The sequence below is a fragment of the Aptenodytes forsteri genome, unplaced genomic scaffold (assembly GCF_000699145.1).
Source record: "Aptenodytes forsteri isolate BGI_AS27 unplaced genomic scaffold, ASM69914v1 Scaffold119, whole genome shotgun sequence".
Lineage (NCBI taxonomy): Eukaryota > Metazoa > Chordata > Aves > Sphenisciformes > Spheniscidae > Aptenodytes > Aptenodytes forsteri.
Window position 1 is genome coordinate 3,799,351 of NW_008796165.1, and position 21,942 is coordinate 3,821,292.

Below are 21,942 nucleotides of genomic sequence, written 5' to 3' on the forward strand. Positions count from 1 at the left end.
CTATTAAACTGTCTTCATCTCAACCCACGAGTTTTTCTCACTTTTACCCTTCCGATTTTCTCCCCCATCCCACCGGGGGGGGGAGTGAGCGAGCATGGCTGTGTGGCTTAGTTGCCGGCTGGGGTTAAACCACGACACTTCCACAGCTTGATTCCGGCATCTGTTGTTTAATGCTGGTTTTGGTGTGAGACACTGAGCAGTGTTATCAGCATCCCTGTGTGGTGCTGTCTACTTTCTTAATTAGTGATGGCTGGAGAAAAATTTGCTCCCTTTTGGGAATATTCCAGACCAGAACTAGCAGAAAAATGGTGTTTACCTTGACAACAGCCAGTATTTTTGTATAGGGGCTACATACACAATGCCCATTGTGAGAGGGGTGGAGTGCTGCAGAGCACCAGGGATTTGTATATAATCAGTGAAATACTGTGAATCTCAAACGCCTTAATTTTTGAGAGGGGGAGAAAGACTCTGAATGGCACCTCAGGCAGAGGCTCCCAACAGCTGGTCGTTCTGACTCTCACGACTGAGTGACCCTCCTGCACAGCCAGCCCACGAGGATGCTGCATGGATTTAATGCCTGCAAAGCAATTTGAAAGTGAAAAGCCTCGCAAACAAGGCTTGTGGCTGAAGCCCAGGAGGAGGAGAGAAGAGACCTAATTTCTATTCCAATCTCTGATACGGACTCACAGAAAAATCTTCCAACTCACCCGTGCCTCAGTATCCCCAGAATAATATCTATTGAGCATTATGAGCCTAAAGTCATTCATGTCTTTAAAGAGCTTTAGCATCCAGTGCCTGAAGACCAAAGGACCATCACTATGTAAAACACGAGCTGTGTACAACATGAGGTCAGAAAGCATTTAAGAAAGCAGCCACCCAGTGCAAAACACAAGGGAAAACATTTGAGCAGGAAACAGGATTTGTCTTCTTCAGATGTAAATGAGTGCCAGCTAGCAGCAGAGCTCCGAAAACACACGTTTTAGCACTGAAAAGTGTTTCTACAAAGGGGACCAAGAAAAAAATGCGATAAACAGGCTCAATTCTTAGAGTTTGATTTCCAGAGCAATAAGCACAGGAACTGAGCCCAAAGAAAAGATCTGTATTAGCAACCAAATCCAATCATTCCAATAATAAAGAAGAGACATCCAGACTGGTGCAGAACTATTTCCAGGGAGAAGTTTGTCTCCCCAACCCTTTCACACCCTGCAGTGGCTCAATGGAAGAATACTTAAGAAGTTGCAAGTTTGGTCATAATGTGTAAAAAGCCCCTGAAATGCGACATCATTTACTCTTCTGTGGTATCGCTCAGCAGAGCTAATAAATCTTGCATGAGCAGAGCTGATTCTAATTTTCTAATATGAAAAGGCATTTGGATTGAGAGAGAGGGGAAGATAAAAGTGATTGAATCTCCAATAGCCCAGCATCAGTGACAAGAAACATCCTGCTACGGACCCCAAGGAAGAATGGCTCCCCCTCCTCCCCGAACCACAGGCACACTCACCCGCTCGCACATCCAATTCTCCCTGCTTTCTGCTCGCCACGTCTCAGTCTCCCCTATTGACAGGACGTGGTTTTAAACACAGTTACACAAGTTATCATTTCTGCCTTTTGATCAATCTGAATTTTCAGGACAATTACCCTCTTAATCAATGATTGCTATCAGCAGCCCCTTGGATTCTTCACCAAGGCAATCGTGCTGCCGGGGCAGACGGCGTGTGCATATGCAATGAAGCTGCGGGGAGGCGCAAGTCCATCTTCCCCTGACGTAGTCGTCGGCTGAAAGGGTGGAGAGCTGTGAAGGCCACTTCAAGGAACACCTGATGTAAAAAATAAGCGAAGGGAATTAAAAGGGACGTGCGAGGTATCCGTGGCACAGCCAGGCTGGGGACACCAGGGACCTGCTGAAAATATCATTGAGTTGAAACATAAACCAACTAAAACAACAGATTTACCATCTACTGAAACCATATATTTAAGAGCTATCTATAGCCAGCACTAACCGCTCCTAATGAGGCTACTAAAGTCCGTTTCCAATTAGAGACTGAAACTATTAGAAGAAGGAAAGGCGGAGAGGCAGCTTTTAACAACCTCTAAAGATGTGGGGCTTGGATTTGGGGTTTTCTGTTTTTTTTTTTCCATCAGAAATTATTTAGTATCACCAAAATGCCCCTAGCATTTACACACACAAAGCAAGCCTCCCACCACTCTTCCCTGGCAGGAGTGTGTGTTTCGGTAATTGATGTTTGCAAAGAACCTCAGCTCTTGGAGGACGCGGCTCCTCCGAGGCATCTCTCACCACCACAGAAACACAGCCCCAGATATTTAGACGCCACAAGAAACCCCAAAGCAGCCGAAGCCCAATTGCAGAGGCCGTGGGTTGGCTGGGGGACAAGGCTTAGCATCTTTGCTCTTGCAAGAGCACCACCAGGCCGTTGGCAGGTTCATGCTGCTTGGCTTGTGCCATTGGCATTCCAGCCCAGGCAGGGCAAAGGAGCACATGGCTCCCACCCACACATTGCTCTGCGCTGCTCCCTCGACTACCTTACGGGCTTCCAACTGGGCACAGGACTCCTTGACACATCGTTCTGCCCAAAAAATAGCTCGGCCAGACCCAGGCACCGTTGTGTCTTTCTGAACAGCTCCTGCAGGTAGAGAGGTTGCGTCTTCTCCCAGGCTTAGAAAGCACCCCGCACCTCTTGGATGCTGTGTCATCAGGAGGGAGCTTTGGGACCTGGAGAACAGCAGGGAAACGCTGCCAGAAAGCAGCTGAGCTCCCGCAGGGGATGGCAGCGTGGTGGCAGTGTGGTGGCTTCACCATCTTGACCACCAGATCGGGCTGGCAGTAAGCAGCAGAGGCAGCGCCAGGTGAGGCTGGTGGGCCAGCTGCCTTCGCAGGCTGCTGGCTGGAGGAGCTCTCCGAAAGGCACAGTATTTCACTAGCTATTTTACATGGAGAATTGCCGATCAAAGATATCCCCACTGTGTACTCCAGAGCAATAAAAATAAAAAAAAAAAAACCACAAGAAGAATTCTTTAGGCGGGTAATGGGCATTTTATTCCTTTTTATGACACTAAACATAGGCAGCTGGCATAATTACACCACAATAAAGGCATAATGTGCACCTAGCAGAACAAACTCATACTTTTGATAATTAGGCAGAGCAAACACAGTCTGGGATTCAGTCACATGGCTTTACTGTCTCCTGGATCTGCCGGAGCCCCCAACCCTGCAGCACGTCAGCCCCATTCCCACAGCTGGATTTAGCTGGGCCCCGTGGGGAAGGCTGAGCAAGCAGAGCATCACCAGAGCTCTCCTGCACCAAGAGAAATGGCCACGCAGCTCCACTGTTTAGAGCACACCAAGGGCAGAGTGCAAGCAGGGAGGTGCAGGATGGGTCCATGTGCAGCTCCTGAGAGGCAGCTGGAGATGGCATGCGACACAGCACTGCTGGAGGATGTCAGTCACCTCCTGATCGGCACTGACTGACCCCACAGGCAAGGATGCAGCAGAACCAACTCTGTGGGGCCAAATCATACAAGGTGTGATGGCAAAGGGAGACCCAAAACACAGGAGAGATGCAGAGCTCTTTTGGGTTTGGCAGCTCCGCTGAGGCCAGCTCCAGGAACGGGAAGGGCTGAGCATAGGGATGCCCCTCCACAGCAAGGACCTTGGTGAAATGCAGTCTGCAGAGACAATGTCCAGAGGGAAGCTGTCCCCTTTGCCAAAAGGCAAGGACAGAAGAGAATGTCCCAGGGAAGCTGAAAGACCCTCACCTACAGAAGGGACCAGCTTGGACCTGCTAGAGGCTAGCAATTACCTCTCTGAAGGCTTTATGCTCCCATTAGTCCTGGTGGCCCTGCTAACCTGCAGACCTGCCTCCTCCAAAACACACCGGCAGGCAGCAAGCACACTCCTCCGGCAGCTGCAGGCATCCACGCAGGACAACTCTTCCCTGAGCGCAGAGCATGGCCAAGGTGGAGATCCTAAACGATCTCTAAAATATTAATAGCATCAATCAGAGCCAGGCTGACAGAGGTTACAACACCGGGAAAACGCAGAGAGTAGGTTTTCCTGAAGTTGGCACAGGACCATACACTAAATATCCAGAGTTTGTTTAAAAATGCATCTGCAGGATGTATGCAGGAGCAGCTCTGGCAGAACGGCGTGCTGAGGTTTCATCTCCATGCCACTGAAACCTGCTGGGGATGCCGACCACTGGACACAGGAGAGAGACCAGCTCAGCTACACTCCCTGTCTTATGTGGCTTAATGGAAGTTGGTGGCTTTAAGGTATCTTGAGTGCAATGCAGAAATGCTAGAGTGTCTCGGCTCAAAGAAAGGTGAGGGAGGTGGAGCTGATCCGTCAGCCATGAGACCTGCGTATTCATCTGTGGATAGGATGCCCGAGAAAACGCCAAACAACGTCATTATCAGATTTTTCAACATGAGATTCAACATGAGAAAGGGAAGATACATGTTGTCAGTAAATATAAGCATCTTGCCTCCATACCTACCGACACCCAGAAGAGATGGACTGAGAACTGGACAGGTACTGAGCAAGCTTGGGAAGGCTGCAGTGCAGCAATCCAGACCATGACTTCAAGATGGCTGTCTGCTCAGGAGCTTTGATGCCCTATAGAGCCGGCAGCAACATTCATGTCAGAGCACCCAAGGAGAAGATGGTCCTGACCTGTAGGAGACAGTGCCCAGGCAACTGGGAAAACCAGGCACTGTGAGATAGCCTCTGGCAGGGCTCATGCTTCAGAGTGATCAGAGCTGCCCTCCCCAGTGGGCCACAAAATAGAAGTTTATGCATAGATAAGGGCAGAGGATGGGCTGTTTACTAAACAAAAGTAGACCGTATCTGCAGACTTTCTGGCCAGTTGTTAGCAAGCCACTGTGATAGATCCAATCCACAGGCTGCAGGCAAAGAGCTCAAGCAAGGAAACCTGGAAGGGGAGAGAGCAAAAGCCAGGATGGAGCCAGAAGTGCTGTGCCAGCATGGGGGAAGGGCAGCAGGAGATTTTTAATCCCAACTCTGAAATCAACTTGCTTAGTAGCCTTGGGGTTCTGAGAGATTTAATTAATTAATTAAATGAGTGTGAAGCACTGTAAGTTATTAATATACAAATTACACTACAGTATCTCCCACCTCCCAGTTCAGCATCTCTTGCCGCTTTATATCGAGCTCATGAGAAGCGAAAGCCAAGCCACGGTATGCCTCTGTACAATGGGGAGGAGGCCACACACCCACATTTTCCCAGCCAAGACAGCAGTAGCAAAGTCCCATCCCTTTCAGCAGGATAATGCATCACGCTCAGCACAGGGCACCAGGAACACCTCATACAAAAAAAGCTCTTTCCACTTACTGGCAGGCTGATTGCTACCATAAAACAGCCTGCTGCTGCTGGTGGAGGTGGCAGGCAGTCACTCTCCCTCTTGTAGCCATGCTGGCTTGGTAGGACAATGAGGACTAAACCAGTTAATGTTTTAATCCCCAAGGCTAGAAAATCTGATTAACCCCTCATCCTTCCCCGGAGAACTACGCAGGGCTGTTTTCATGCTCCTACGTGGAGCTTCTGTCTTTTAAATGCAGAGAAAAGAGGACACAGCTCCTTTCCCGGGAACTGGGCAGCTGTGCTGGTACCCATGTAAAGCTCCCGCTGAAGGGCTAGGATGCAGAGATGCTCTGCCCCTCGCCTGACCCACGGGACTCTAGGAAAGGCCATCTTTCACGCATTGTGCCTTCGCCTTCCAGCTCCTCCTGGCCTGGAATGCAGCACACGTTGCAGGATTATTGTAAAACATGCCCTGTCTCTAATCCCTTCTCCTCTTGCCTTGCTCTGGTATTGACTGCGGGGAGCTGTGTCAGGCCTGGGGTCAGGCTTGCCTCTCGCAATACCAGGGCACGCAGAAGGCTCCAGCCTCTCCGGCTGACCGCAGTACGCATGAGACATGGGAAAACACAGGCTGCCCCACACCTTCACATAAACAGGCACACGAGATTGGAGGCCTCCAGCTTCTGCCAACAGCGCCGGTGCCCCACAGACACAGACACAGTCCTGCGTGCAGGTGAAACACCAGACCTGTGTCAAACAGACACCCGCTCACTGGGAGATTGAGGGCCTAGTTCTGACCATCCTTATGGCTTCCCTGGTTTGCTCCTGGGGTGCCATGCCAAGGGCACATTACAGGGCAAGTCTGGATGCAAGCATGTGGCACATCAGCCATGCTGCAGTCACACTGTACACACCGTTACCCCCAGCTACGGCAAGCATCCAGCTGACAGGTCCCAGTTACACCATGACCAGCCCTGCAGCAACTCCCTGCCTGTCCGGACCCCACTGTGGGGACCATCAGGCCACTTCAGCCTGCATAACCTTGACACTGCAGAAAGATTTCTTATCAAAAGCACAAGTTGCCTAGATTTCCTTGTGGGTTATTTTGCTTGCTTTTGAATGCTCTTTCCAAAACTTCATCTTTGGCACCTACAGCACACTGCCCCATAAACAGGCAGGACCAGGAGAGTCAGCGTGGCTCCTTCTTCAACCTGTAAGCAGCAACCAGACTCATGGTGTAAGGATCTGAGCAGTATGTTTAACCTCAGCAGCAGTGCACACACAGCCAGATGGGAACCAGGAGGCTCCTCGGTGCAGGGGACAGATGTTCAAATCCCCCAGCAAGGGGAGCGCAGGCACAGCGAGGTGCAGTTGAGCAATATGGCACTCAGCAGGAAAAGCAGCACACAAGGTCTGAGCAGCTGCCTCTCCGCCTTTCACCTGCGGGCTACGGCGATGTGCATGTAGAGGAACCACAACCTGCCTCCAACCACTTGCATAGACAAGGATGCTTTCGGTAAAGCAACCATTGCAGTGCACTCAGTAAACTGCTGCTTACAATTTCATCTAGAAGGCAAAGCTTTTGCACTGGTAAAAAAAAGCACAAAAGCAACAAATTCTACTCTCTGCTTTGTCCAGTACCTGCAGGCTGCATGGGGCCAAGTAAGATAATTGTGTTCCTCAGTTTCTCTTGAATCAACACCTTCCTGCCTTATCCGAGAGCCCTCTGTACTACGCGTGGCACCAGGAGGCCCTGGTCCTTGCTGGAGCCTGAAGGTGCTGCCAAATAATAAAGGCTGCCTTGGGATTTCCGCAGTACAAACAACCTGATCTGGGCAGACGGCATCAGGAGAAGAGGGGAGACTGCACGCGGCACCCAAGGCAACCACTCCTTCTTTCTCTTCTCAGATACTCTGAGTTTCAGTGACGCATCCCAGGGAAAGCAGACAGTCTATGTCCAAGTGCAAGAGAGCAGAAAGTGTCACAGCAAACAGGGTAGGAAGGGAGAAGCGATGACCCACACTGCCTGCTTCAAGGCAGGACCAGCTCCACCCAAACCATCCCCACCATATTCTTCTAAACTCTGAAAATCTCAGGAGCTAACGGTCCCGCATCCCCACCCTCATCCACAGAGACTGTTTACTGATCTCCTTGCAGCAGGTAAGGACATGACCAAGAGCCGTCCACCACAACCACCCAGAATAAACTTTCCCCTTCCTCTGAGCACTTTCATTCTTCCAAAAATTATTTCTGTTTAGTCTTCTCTAAGCTGAACATCCCAGATCCCTCAGCCTTCCCCTGGAGGTCATGTCTTCCAGCTCTCCAACCCTTCTTCTGTTCCCTTCTGGGCTTTCTCCACCTGTGCCAGGTCCTCCCCAAGTGCAGTATGCAAAACTGGTTTCTTCCAAAGGCTAAAACAAGGCTTCAGAGCACCTTGTTTACAAAAATAGCTGAGATTTTAATACATGCCTACTGCAATTTTAATATGTATTAGCAAAAGAAAGTGTAGAAGAACCCCTGATGGTAAACAAGTTAATCCGTGTGTGAGATGCTGTGAGATGAACACATGCTAAAACACACGCAGGATAGCTACGGGAAGGAAGGATGGAAGGAAGTTCCAGGAAGAGCTTGCTGTTAATAGGACCAAAATACTGATGTGTTCCCTTTGCGCTGGAGTAGCTCTAAATGGCTTCCACATAACAGGACCTTGTCAGAGGCTGTCTTTACCCACCCAAAGTCTAAACAGCAGTGAGAGAGGAACAGGCTGCATGTGTCCAGCCCACAGCCTTCTGCTTGGCATGAGTTTGGCAGTGAGAAGGGTGCTCTTTCACATAGTTGTGGATTTTATGGCCAAAAGGAATTACTAAACTAATCTGCTATTTTGCAAGCCAGGAAACTTAGCAACTTTCTGGTGAACCAAGACCTTACATTAACCCTCTGAGCATCACATCTTTCCTGTCTGCTCCTAGAACAGTTCATACAGACATACGCTCCACAGAAAATTGCTCCTGTGCTTTTAGGATGCAATAAAAAAAACACCACCAAAAGCCAAAGGAGAGGGAAACGCACAAAACCATTTGATTTAGGTGAAGATGGACACTGCTCTTTTCTGCCCTCCTGGGATGGACATGTATGTTACCGCTCAAGTCATCCAAAACCAGTGAAGCCTCCAGGCTGCATCTACAGCCCCTCTCAGCTGTAGCAAGACCAGCTCCTGAGACTGCAAGAAAAGGAAATGAAATGCGAGGCTGGGATCATTACTTTGAAACTATAAGCTCGTGCCACTGAGCCAAAGCCTGTTATATCGACATGGGTTTGTGTCACCCCAGCAGCAGAGATCATTCTCCATCTCTGCTTGCTCAGCTCCCCTCCTCCCAGGACAGCTGCTGGCACGGTACTCCACAATGCTCTGTGAATTCTAGCTACAGAAAAACTCCCAACGCCTCGCCCAGCAGGTTAAAGTTATAGGGCTGAGCTACTGCAGAGCGAAAAGTACCCTGCTGACTGCTCCACCACACTTGGGAAGCTGCTGGCAAAACACGAAGTGCCACTTGCAGAGGAGCAAATAGCAAAAACCCCAAGTTTCCTTCCCGGGGGCAGAAAGCCCAGAGGGGGATGTTGCTTCTTAAAGCCTCCAGTATTTAAAAGGCACCAAATTTGCACCTGGCTGTCACATAGGATGCTCCTACTCTGTGTCTCCAGTCACCAGCCTGGGCAGCAGCTCTGAGGGAGGGAGACAACCCTGCCCACCAGTGAGTCCCAGGCTGAGGAGGGGAGAGCAGAGCCCTGAACAACTACTGGCCACACAGCCCACACACCGTGTCTCCGCTTCCTTTGTTTTATGCGAAGGTGGATACCAAAACCAACCCCAGTGGTTACTCTGCATTATGTGAGCATCCTACCTTAGCGCGTATTGCAAACCCACATCAACAACCCCTCAGTCCATCTGGTTATAGCTTCTAGGGAAACCAAGGCAAAGAAGTCTGATGCATCAACCCATCCTGTATCCCCTTCTAATGAGACCAGGAGGAAGAAAGGGAAAAGACTGTCAAGAACTTGCAGACACTCACCCTCTCTTCCCAGCACAAGCCCCTGCTTGTTGGTTTTCCTTGGAAATGTGTTTTTACTCCTCACTCCTTGTTAAATAAGAAAGTGAGGACAGGTCCCTCTGCAGCGGGACAGAGAGGGCTGCTCCTTTAAGGCCTCTCCTGGATGCCCTTTCCCTTTGACATGACTATCCTCTACTCCCTCCTCATCTCCCCCCCTTTGATTTAAGAGTTCCTCTCCTGGCCCTGACAGTAAGGTATTTCTGTCCCACAGATTATAACTCACTCTGGGCTATTATTCAACTCCCAAGCCCTGGCCCTGCTGCATTTAGTCCAAACATAATATCCTTCATGCATATATTATCTGTCTCCCTATTATCTGGAATCATTTCGGAATTAAATTTCAGTCCTGCAATATTGGCTTGAAGAGCGGCTCGCTTTATGGGCTAGTCAAAGGTTAGAATACCAATCAAAATAACACTGCCGATGCAGAGAGACATTTTAATATTCCAAAACCCTGTAATTGTAAAAGGACATAATATTTTTTCCCTGATTACCCCAAAGGCAACACATGTTAACAAGGCGAGGGAGAGAGTGAAAGAAATTTCAGAGTTCAGACAGCTGCACGACAGATTTAAAGGAGAAGTCATGGACGGTTGCTGTGCTCCAGCCCCTGGAGCAGGAGGGCTCCCCTGCCCCTGCCAGTGGTGCCACGCTCCCCGGGATGCCGTCCCCTCTGTCCCCAGCCTCGTGGCGTTCGTACCGCCCACGCTCCCCCAAGTCAGGAGCCTTCGAGTGTGCTCTCACTGCAAGGGAACGGAGCAGCCAGAGCTACGCCGAGATGGACAGTTGAAGATTATCACAGCAGAAGAAACCACTGCGATGGGCTGGCCTGACCTGCACAGGCCATGAGGCTGCCCCAAATTAATCTGATCTTTTTAGGAAAAAACCTTCCCTCCTGAGCTAGAGAATCCACCACAGCCCTCGGTAAGTTGTTCCAATGGTTAATTATCCTCACTGTGAAAATCTGCGCTGGAACTGCTTATGCTTTTGTCTGCTAGACTGAAGGAGCCTCTCGCCACGTTTTGGCTGTCCCTTTAGATACTTAGGGACTATAGCCAAGCCTCCCTTACCCTTCTCTCCGGTACGCTAAATGGCTCCCAGGGTCTTTACTGTATGGCGAATTTTCCCATGGGTCTTGCAGTTCTCATCCAGTCTTCAAGTTTCCAGAATCCTTTCCAATGCAGAGATGGGACCCAGCATCCCATACCAGTCAAACCGGTCCCGAAGAAAGAGATGATCCAGCCCCTCTGCTCCTACTCACTATTGCCTGTTTCGAAATCCAACAGCAGCCACCTCCTGGATGCGGTATCTGTACACTTTATCGAAAATGATTTTTATGTTTTCTTTCAGGGCATTGATAAAAGTGTTAAGTACAAGAGGTCTGAGAAATAGATCCCTGTGGGACCCCACTAGGAAGACATGTACTCCATGATGATTACCCATTTACAATTAAATGCTAGGAGCTGTCAGTTTGCTCGTTCTTAATCAATGTAATGTGTGCCATGTTGATTTTGTATCACTCTTGTTTCTTAATCAAAATGTCATAAGGTACCAAGTCAAATGCCTTTCAGAAGTATATTACACTGACGTGGTTACCTTTATCAACCAAACATGTAGTCTCATAAAAAAAATATCAAGTTAGTTTGAAAAAGATCTAGTTTCCATAAATCCACATTGATTGGCATTATATTACCCTCTTTCATTCTTTATTAATCAACTATGATATCTGGCTTTTCATTACTTTGCCCAGAATTAATGTCAAGCTGATAGGGCTATAATTACTTCATCGGTCATCCCATTTGCCCTTCTAAATTACTGGTACAACATTAGCTTTCTTCCAGTCCTCTAGAACTTCCCCCATGTTCAAAGACTTATTAACAGTCCAGGGCTTCTCAGCCACCTCTTTTAAAACTCCTGTAAACCAGCTATGCAAAATGCCAACTGAAAGCTACCACTTAACTTTATCAGAAAATTGTGTTTTAACAGCAAACCTCTTGCTCAGCGATGCAGCATCCTCTGCCTTTCTGTGAATACAGAGCAAAGTATTTATTAAACATAGTCATTTTGCTGTTATAAGCAATTCTTCCATTTCCTTCCAACTATGAACCAATGCCATTGCACAGACACTTTGTCTTTTCCATGGAAATTAGGAAAGAACTCTTACTCCCCTTAACCCTGGAGTCGTGCTTCTCCTTTTGTTTCCTTTCACAACCTCTCTTGTTCCTGCCTTCTGAGAGAGACCTTCCAAAGCCAAGAGCTCCGCAGCCAGGGGTGAGGAGCCCCGAAAAACACAGCTCCCATTGAAGGAAGGTGTGACAGGGTCTCAGAGCACTCAGCCATGCTGCAAACCAGCAAAGCACTGAGCACCGTGGGCATATGAGCAGCTCTTTGCAGTTAAGTGGCAACATCTACTCGCATGCTTGATGCTTTGGCTGTGAAGCACTCTGCCTGAGGAGACCTCCTCTGTCATTTCTAACCTTGCTAGGTATTTTATATTCCCTGTAGCCAGTAACTCAATAAACAGGCAACTGATAACAAGCACAGTAAGTCCTCAAGACGTTAGACCTCACAGAAGCAAATTCCAGGCATTATGAGCCAAAAAAATAAACTATTTCTCAGTTGCACCCATTTCAACGTTCTTCATCCAAAGCACTCGAGACACTTCACCACCAAGTGCCTGAGAACTCCTCCTCCTCCCATCCTGAAGGCAGAAGGAATTGTTAATTCAGAGAGACAAAAAAGTGTTAGCAAACCTTTGTTTGTTTAAAATGTGTTTATTTCTAGTTGCCAAATATTAACAAAAACATCCTATTACATGCTTCCTCTGTCAGATTTCACAAAGTGAGTAGGTGACCTTACAGCGCTTGTGCATGTGTATTAACAGTTTGCTTCCAAGCTACGAGTATCTACAGATCAGTAAATGCTGGGCCTGGAAAAGGCCAGCTCTGCACACAGCCATGTCACCCCCAGCGTGGTCACGCTGTGCTCCCCAAGGCTCCCTCAATTCTGTTTCGCGATGCCCAGAGAAGGAAAGTTGCATTCCTCCACACACATCATGCAACCCTTGCCTTTCATAGAAACTCTCCTGGACTTCAGGAGGATGTCAAACTAAGACCAGTTTTCTGTCACTTCTAAAGCAACCACTATTGCTGTATCTAAAGACATGCTGCCCTCTGTAAACAGAAATCAAAGATGGTCAAACATGCCAGGACAGCTGTCCTGAGAAAGGAGCAGCTCTGTCATTGGTATGAGTTGTCTTTTAAAAAAAAAATAAATAAAATATAATTTGAAAAACAAGAATTAAAACAAACCCTTAGTGGTTACATAAAACACTCCTCTTATCTTTTAACCGCATAACATCCAGAGAAGAAACGGAAGATCAGGATAGTATATACAGTGTTAAAGATAGCTTCTACAACCCAATTCTAGAGTGTCCTGGTTTTGGCAGGGATAGAGTTAATTTCCTTCCTAGTAGCTGGTACAGTGCTGTGTTTTGGATTTAGGATGAGAACAATGTTGATAACACACCGATGTTTCAGTTGTTGCTAAGTGGTGCTTACACACATCAAGGACTTTTCAGCTTCCCCTGCTCTACTGACTGAGAAGGCTGGAGGTGCACAAGAAGCTGGGAGGGGGCACAGCCAGGACAGCTGACGCAAACTGGTCAAAGGGACATTCCATACCATGTGACGTCATGCTCAGTATATAAAGCTGGGGGAAGAAGAAGTGAGCAATTGCATTGTGCATCACTTGCTTTGTATATTCTTTTATTGTTATTGTTATTATTATTACTATTTTATTTTGTTTCAGTTATTAAACTGTTCTTAACCCACAAGTTTTCTCACTTTTACTCTTCCGATTCTCTCCCCCATCCCACCAGGGCAGGGGGGGAGAGCAAGCGAGCGGCTGCGTGGTACTCGGTTGCCAGCTGAGGTTAAACCACCACATAGAGTCACAGTGCCTTTGTGCCAGCCCTCTGACAAGTTATGCTGTGCTGGAAGAGAAACAACTAAGCAATGGTATGGCAGAGGTCTCAAGTCAAGAATAACACAAGAGAGAAGAACTGGAAACACTTATTTGCTCTTTCACACAATGCAAGACCTAGGCCCAAGAAAATGATCCAACAGTAGGTTTAAAAGAAACAAAAAGACCTGCATCTTCACACTACGTATGAATATAGAGTATAATTAATGCATAATTAAATAGCAAAAGTCATTGCTGCAGGATGCTGCAGAAACCAAAAGCATGAGCAGTTTCAGAAAAAGATGTACAAGTTCCTGGTAAACAGACATGGTAAACACAGTGGGTGCTAGACACAGTGGTCCGGGGGCAGCCACCAGCTCTCAGTCCCTGAAGAGACAATTACTGGGAACCAGAGAAAGCTGACTCAAATCATGCTCTCCTTGTTACACCTGCAAGCATCAGCTACTGGCCTCTGGCACAGAGAGGATCTGGGCTAGACCTTTGGTCTGGCCATTTTGACATCTTTGTCATCCTTCTTATGTTTTTCTTGCACTGGCTAATTGTAAGACAATCTAGCTTCCTCCCCTTCTTCCACCTCCTCCCTCTCCCCTCCATGGCGTGCTCCCAACCCGGCAGTGCTGGCACTCCTACTGCCCGCCGGGTTTCCCATTCCCAGGCTCCCAGCCACCCTGCGATCACTGGTGCTGCCAGCCTCAGCCTAACACAGCGCTGGCTCCATCCCCACAGGGTGAGGATCCATCACGGGCCCGACCATGCCGCTAACTCAAGCGGGACCTGGAACGATAAACCACAGAGGCTTCCAAAAGAGCAAAGGGAGCACGAACGGGAGCTGATCCTTGTGTTAGAGTAAGCACTAATGAATTTATCCAGGCTACCTGAGGATACTCTTGGGGCAGCAGCTTGGTTGTAGCTTGTTAGCTGCAGCAGCTTTCCTTTTCACATAACTCTTGACACACAGCCTCCTGCTTTCTGCAAGCATTTCTCCACTGGTGCCCCTCTCTCCTGACATGAAGCACTCTGCTATTTACATCCTGAGCACCAAGCTCCAACGATGTCGCTCAGGTTCTGCACCTCAGTCCTAACCCACAGGGCCTCTGTGGATTGACATGACAGGTACATAAGGAGACAGCCTGGGACCACAGGAGAATCCCGTGCTGGGAGGCAGCCAGGTGATGGTGGCTCTCTATCAAGATGGTTTAGGGGGATACCTGAAATGTTGCAGCATTCAAAGAAAGCCTCCTCCGCTTTCTGCTGCCCTCCCACAAGGCTGAGCTAATCAAAGTGAAGAACATGATAAACTCTCTGCCCCGAGTCAGCTCTACACTGACAGTTCAGCAGAGATACAAGATCGCTCAGTGACATTAAAAATGTCAGCAAACACCGATCAGGCTTGACGGAAGGGATGCATTAGCAGGCTGGGGGGGCATAGGGCAAGGTAAAACTTCAGCAAATGCAGTCAAGTGCACAGGCAGCTTTTCTCCTTTTGTCCTCCACAGAAGGCTTTTTCACAGATCCCAAGACACTGTGGCCACCATCGCAGCAGTCAGGTGTAGAGCTCACCACCACCTGCACGGCCAGATGAATCCAAAAAGGTTTGCCTGGGGAAACACAAGCGTGGCAGCTAGCGGGACCCGGTTCTTCTCTTCAGCTTGCCCAAGAGGCAAGTCCCAGATACTCTGAAAGAGGCCTGGAGGCACAGGGTGCTCACCTCAACTGCTCCTGCAGCACAGAAGTGACAAGGGAAGGAGTTTATTGGGGAATGAACCCTGGGAAAGACTGTCTCACCACCTCGGGAAGAGGGACTGCTGAGCTCTGGAGCATCCCACACTTTGGCAGAGGCTGCACAGACAAGGACTGTTTCTTCAAATGATGCAAAATGGAGACAAAGAGGAGCTGAAGCCGTGTGTACGTGGGCAGCAGGAATCTGGAACATATTTTGTTGCTACCGCACTACACACAGGTACACAAACACGTCTGCCCCATGCACACACCTTTCCGTCCATAATCCCACTCTTTTGCATTGCCTTGTATTTGCAGCAGCAATTCCCTAACTCAGTAGGGTCCTCTTGGTATCATGCTCACAAGCAGAGACCCAAAGGACAGACAGCAGATGCAGGTGGGGCCATCCTGCAGGAAACTGCTCTCAGTCACACGTGCCATTTACACTCACGTGAACTGTTTTCTTGACATCTGAAACATCCAAGTCTCTGCATCATCCATGACCTAGAAATTAGCAGTTTCACACCCCCCAGCCCCCAACACCTTCACTTCATGGATCAAGTCAGAGGCAGACTCAGCCTAGGAGGTATTTCTAAGTCAGGAACGTGCCAGAGGGACGGGAAAAGGGGCCACCTGAGCTATGCAGGGAAGAGCAGGGGGGCTAGATACCTGTCCATCCTTATTTGTCTCACACTGGGAGCTCACTCAAAAGAGACTGAGGTCCCATTGGGTTCAGCTGCTTGGCCAGCATTATTATCTAGGCTGGAAATTCTCTCTCATGAAAAAACACAGGTGGGTCCCCCACAAGCACCCCCAGAGAGCAGGGCAGTGAATGGCATGGAAAGATCCTCACCCTGGGGTAAGAGCAAGCCCCAGGGAGGCAGCTCTTCAGCCACAGGACAGAAGAGGTCCCTGTTCTCCTCTTCAACCTGGGTCACCTCCCAGAGGGGCGCAGGGACCCTGGAACCACCCTGTGTGTCACAGGGCATCAGATATTAGAGAGTAAGAAAAACTTCAGATTTTTAAGGGATTAGAGGGGTTGGAGGAAGATAAACGTTTCTCCCACACATCCCCTCCCCGTGTGATCTGAGGGAGATCAGCACCTTACTTTCTGAGTAACACATCTATAGAGGAGGACAAGCCCAATCCGCATGCCCCCATCCTACATGCTCAGCCTGCTACCCCTCCAGAGAGCTGGGCAGGGGAACACTTCACTGCAACAGCTTCCCTCCTCCTCCTGCCTTTAGCTCTGTGCTTGGTACTTCACGGATGCTCACCAGCACTCAACTTAGTATCACAGTATTTGCTGAAGCCCAATACATGAAAGCCCGTCTTAAAGAACAGCCACTTTGTCTGGATGTCCATGTTACGATGAATCCCAGCTCCTAACACACTAAATCCAGGAGCCTCGAACTATGGGAAAGAGCCATATTCATCCTGAGGCCCAGAGGAGGAGCACGGCTGGATCAACCTACCTCTTAGCAAACATCATGGTACATAGGGATTATTTTTTTTTTTTTTTTTTTTTTTTTTTTTTTTTTTTTTTTTTTTTTTTTTTTTTTTTTTTTTTTTTTTTTTTTTTTTTTAAATATTATTATTCTGAAGCCATCAACCTGCTGGTTATATAGCTGCTATCCATTCACCGGAAGTTTAGTGAACTTCAAATGGCGATCATTAATGGTCACTGAACTGCAGAGTGCCCCAATGTGCTTTCAGATTTCATTTACCAAGGACCAGCAATCAGCCAAAAGATTTGCTCTGACAGCAGGGAAATACAAGACCCTTTGACAAGTTCAGCCGGGAATGTGCTGCCAGCATCCCTTGTTAAGTTCACGTTCTACCCTATTTGACGGAACAGATCATGCAAATTGTCCTTCTGCGGCCGCTCAGCCTGTCACTCATGCTTCCATTTAAAACAATAAATAAATAAAAGAACAAAAGAAAAGCCCACAAGTACAACGAGCTGTTTACAAGCAAATTCCACTTACCGAGACCCCTAATTATCAGGAAAAGGCACAGAAACCCAAATAAAACATTAAATTGGATGGGGGAAGGGAATCTTACTCATCCAAAGGTTTAACCAGGAGGGCCACCCCAGTTTCTCTTGTGCACAGACCCCAGCCTCCCCCCTCACCCTGCTACTGCTTGTAATCACACTTGTTCTTTTCTTCCCGCTTTGATTTGTGGCTTATGGCATCACCACTTTTTTCTGTGCAGATGGAGCAGCTGTGCCAGGAGACCCTGTGGATGCACAGCAGGCTGCTCTTTAACCACCCAGAGAAGGCATGGAACAACACAAGGCACCAGACAGTAAAGTCCAAGGTATTTTGCTCTGCAAAGTGACCACTGGTTTCTTAGGTGGACGTGCTGCTGAGACAGCTCCCATTCCCCACAGCACAAAGGGAAATACTGATTTTTATTTGGGAATATTTCCACATGTTTATCAGCCAGAATTTGATCTGAAGGGAACTGAGCTCCTAGGAGCCTTATACGGCAGCAAAACAAAACAGAGTCAGCAACACTGGGGCCAACACAACCTTTGCTGAAGAGGGGCCTCACAGTGTCTCACTATTATGTGGAGACACCGCAGTGTGCCTGCCACAATGGGATTCTCCCCAGCTGCAGAACACATCCCATCAAGTACAGTAAGACTCTATTAGAGGAGATACAATAGGGAGCCGGAGGACTCGCTCAGCCCAGCTTCTGAGAAAATAACTCATTTCAATGCAAAACAGCAGTAGTTATTAGACACCTCCTTAAAGAGGAAAGGAGAAGGACGAGGGGAGGGGGGAGAGGGAGACGGGGACCATGGCAGTTTGCACAAAAGTACCTTTTTCAGATTAATCCACTGTTTGAAGTAATCAGCAACCGGCAGCCCTAAGTACTGGCATTGTCCTGGTAACCTGTAAGAGAGAAGAGAGAGCAGGTTTGATTCAATCAGTGTCCTGACAACACAAACTCTGTTTTCTTAAGTGCATTTCGTTCTGAGATGGAAGAGACCCTCAAGTCTCCTGTAACATGCTGCACATCAGAAGGACTGTAGCTCTTGGCAAAAAAAATCTCACGAGAGCACAGCTTGGCTGAAGACTTATATACATCCAGCCACATCCAGGCTGCTGACACCTTTCAGACTGAACACTTTGCACAGGAGCTGTGCGCAAGTGCAGCATGCATCTCTTCTCCACAGTGGCTAACACACAAACACGACTGGAGCATCCAGGCTGTCCTTAGCTAAGTGAACTCATCACAAATCCCTGCAAAACCATCCTGCTCAGCCAGCGGCTTACAGGGCAGACAGAAGGACTGACAATTCACCTGTCATGCCCTGGTGCTTTCCCATTTGTCCTTTACGGTTAAAACACCGAATGAGACATGAGGGAGGGAAGGAGGCACCAATGCATTCATTTTTTTGGGTAGTAATGCTGCAGGACCAACATTTTAGGGCTAAGAAAGCAAAGGCTGTTTTCCAAGCAGGTGCTTGGAAGACAAGAGCAGTCACAACTCTGACGATGCAAGGTGTTGCACATTGTCTCACTACGGGTTTGAGCACCAACAGCCAGAGCTGCAAGCACACCTATTTAACCTCTCCCTTCCTACAGTGAGCCGCCGGAATAGGGCTCACAAAACAAAACGGCACTGGTAAGGGAGGTGGATTGCCTGAAGGGACAGCAGGACCCCAGGATTTGGAAAGCTGTTTCTTCCACACTGTGCCAACCCCAGTCTGTTCGCAGGAGAGCTACAACATACCCCTCAGATGGGGAAGGCTGAGTCGCAAAGCCATGTGGCTCCAGCCGAGCCTGTGCAGGGAGATGAGTTATTTGAGTTTTCCCCGGCCGGTTTGATCTGATCAAGAGTAATTGATGGATCTTGTTCATTCACGTACTGCTGAGCACGCCTGGGGCACTGGTCACAGGATCTTTAACTGAAGCAAAGGAACGTCCCAAATAAATATGTCAACTAAATAAATGACTAAATTAGAGCCATTTGTGCATGTTAAAAGCCACAACCCCAGATATCGGGTTTTTCAAACGAGGGGGGTGGGGAATCTCACAACTTCCTTGGGTACTTGCGGGCTGTAGCGGGAGGTTGTAGGGGAGCAGGGAAGAGCTGCGAGTGCCAGCATCAGCTGCTCAAACATCCCAACACAGATCATGTCCAGGGCAAAGTCTTCTCCCATTCTCCATAGAGGAAAGAGTGAATAATCCAGACTGGACTTCAGACTCAAGGCTGAAATTCAGGAACAAGCTCTGGTCAGATGTGGATACAAGCTAGACACACCACCTTGAGCTGGGGTGCACCATCAGCACCCCATGCAGTACCTGAGCGCTCAGCCCAGCTCCAAACCCTCTGGTGAACAGGGCAGCATCTCTTCAGACCTACAAGCAGTTTCCCAAGTAAGGAGATGAAGGAGGGACACAGATAATGCACTTGCAGATAATGTGAGACTCGGGGTAGTGCAGTACCAGAGTGGTTTGGTCTCGGTGCTGCCTCCATTTCTATGGGAAGCAAAGGAAGGAAGCTGGCAAACATATCCAGGGGAATCTCCCGGGAATATGTGGCCAACGGAGCCAGCACACACTGGGCCCCACCAGTGTACTGGCTTTGTGAGCCTGCTTAGGCTAAGAAAGGAATGGACTCCCTGTGCCAAAACCAAATGCCTGGTCCTGAAAAGATGCACACGTCATCATTTAGGAGCAATATTTTAAGTCATACAAACACATTTGAATAAGGAGGTCCAGAGGAATCTCTCTGAAAGCAGGAAGCCTGTCAAAAGAAGGAGCTTGCAAGCAGCAGGGCTACAGCGATTTGCAGGGTAAGCAATGTAACTTGACAGCACGGTCTCATCTCTGGGCACGGCTCATCTGATGCTAGCACCATTGCACTGAAATAAACCACCTGGAGTCACTCCTCGCAATTGCATAGCCGTCACATAAATAGCAAGCCTGGTCCATGCATTTTACAGCCATTACACATGTGCCCATGACATTCTGTAGTTGAACAGTCCCCACCAGCCCCAACCAGCATGCTAAGAAAGCTCTTTCTCCAGGAAAGCTGCTTTCTACTGGTGCCCCAATCAAAAAAGATCACAAGAAAAGGAACCATCTAAAACAAATGACCGGTCTAAATACAGACACGTGATCAGCTCAACCTCTCTTAGACTGCTCACATTTAGCTAGAGAGGATGATGACAGCAGTTAGCTAAAGGTATGTTACTAAAAGCTGAGTTTCTCCTCCCAATCCCATTAATACAGGTCTCAGTCTAGCTCCAGTTAGGGGAATAATTATCAATTCACCTAACATTTGGATAGGGCCCAGAAGAAGCGAGTACAGCACTGTTCTTGTTAGCCACAGGAATTGACAGCTAACCACCCAGTGCAATGAATGACATCTAAAGCACTTCCATCCCTGTGGGACCAAAAGGCCCAGCAAACTGGACAGTCTGGTTCTACTTCCACCCTGAGACTGATGGCAGTATGCCCTGGGCGCTGGACAGTGGGTCTTTAATTGGAGAAAATAAATGCTCCAAATAAATATGTCAACTAAATAAATGACCCATTTTTGCAAACGAGCAACAACCCCAGAAACTGCCTGTGAAGCTGTGTGACCTAAGGACATTCCCCCTCCCCCTCTGTGCTTGTGCTCCCCTCATTTCACATTAGCACTAGAGAGACTTCACCAAGTTTTTCAAGCACTATAAGACCTACGCTCATGCTGTAACATGGGCAGGCTGTTAGCAGCATGGACCAAAGCATCCATCTTCTCCCTGAGCTGGAAGATGCAGGCCTGGTGCTCCAGGCCAGCAGGGATACAGCCACTCAACGTGCTTGCCTTTAGTTAAGGATTGCCGTATGGGTCTGGTCTAGTCTGGGTACGCAGCGCTCCCAGCACAGGGAATCAGGGGCTCTCGCTGCACAGAAACCAGGTCCCCAAGTAGCTACGGGAAGGAAAACACCCCTGCAATGCCTCTTCCCCAGCTCCAAGCTCGTCACCTGCAATGGTACCCCTACTCCTCAGCCTGGTGACCAGGCAGGAATTTCTCCAGCATCTTCTCCAGGTTAGAGTGAACAAGGCACATCTGTGGCTCTCCTGGGGAATAGAAGCGCCAGGGCCCATAAGGAAGTATCTCTGTTTATCAGGGTCACCATTCACTTGAGCAGCTCATTTGGTAAACATGCTCTTATGCTCAGTATGGCTTCTTGCTCTTGCAAGATTCAACCTCGCTCACTGGGGGCAACTTTGCTTGAGCAAAGAGCTCAGGATTTGGCCCTCCCTCAAGTAAGGGAGAAGAGAAATGATGGCACATTTCACTGCATTCAACATCCCATGATCCTTCCAGCTTTTGAACAAGGTCTCGCTGCCTCCCAAAACACTGAAGCCCTCACTCTTTGGGAAGGAAGCTGGCTCTCAAAACCACCCCATCAGCCAAACACCATGGCTTCAGGTATGACTGCACTTGACAGAGAGAAACTTCAAAATGGCTGTGGGATTTTCCAGCCTCCAATGCAGCTCTGGTAAAGTCTGTCCTCCCAGCAGCAGAGAGGGGAGCACACAATCTCCGCCCGCTCCCAAAATGCAGGTCCCCTTTGGGCAGAAGAGCAAGTGACATCAGGTAGCACACCCTCCTCCACCAGCCAAGCAAGTCCAAGTCCTCCTTGACCTCTGGCCAGCAGTGGAAGCTCTGCACCATTTTCAAAGAGCTTTCATCACCCCAGGCTCTGATTTCCATCCAGCCCTGCTCCTCCACTCTGCAGGGTAAATGGGGTCTGGAGATGAACGGGATGCAAATAGGA

General features: G+C 48.6%; 1 protein-coding gene across 1 annotated transcript in view; it reads right to left on the reverse strand.

Annotated features, from left to right (window-relative positions):
* ERI3 (ERI1 exoribonuclease family member 3) overlaps positions 1-21,942 on the reverse strand; it is a 132,524-nt gene that overhangs the window by 69,684 nt on the left and 40,898 nt on the right. The window contains exon 5 of the mRNA XM_009287293.2: positions 17,982-18,054. Coding sequence (XP_009285568.1) covers positions 17,982-18,054 — 73 coding nt within the window. The remainder of the gene's footprint in view (positions 1-17,981; positions 18,055-21,942) is intronic.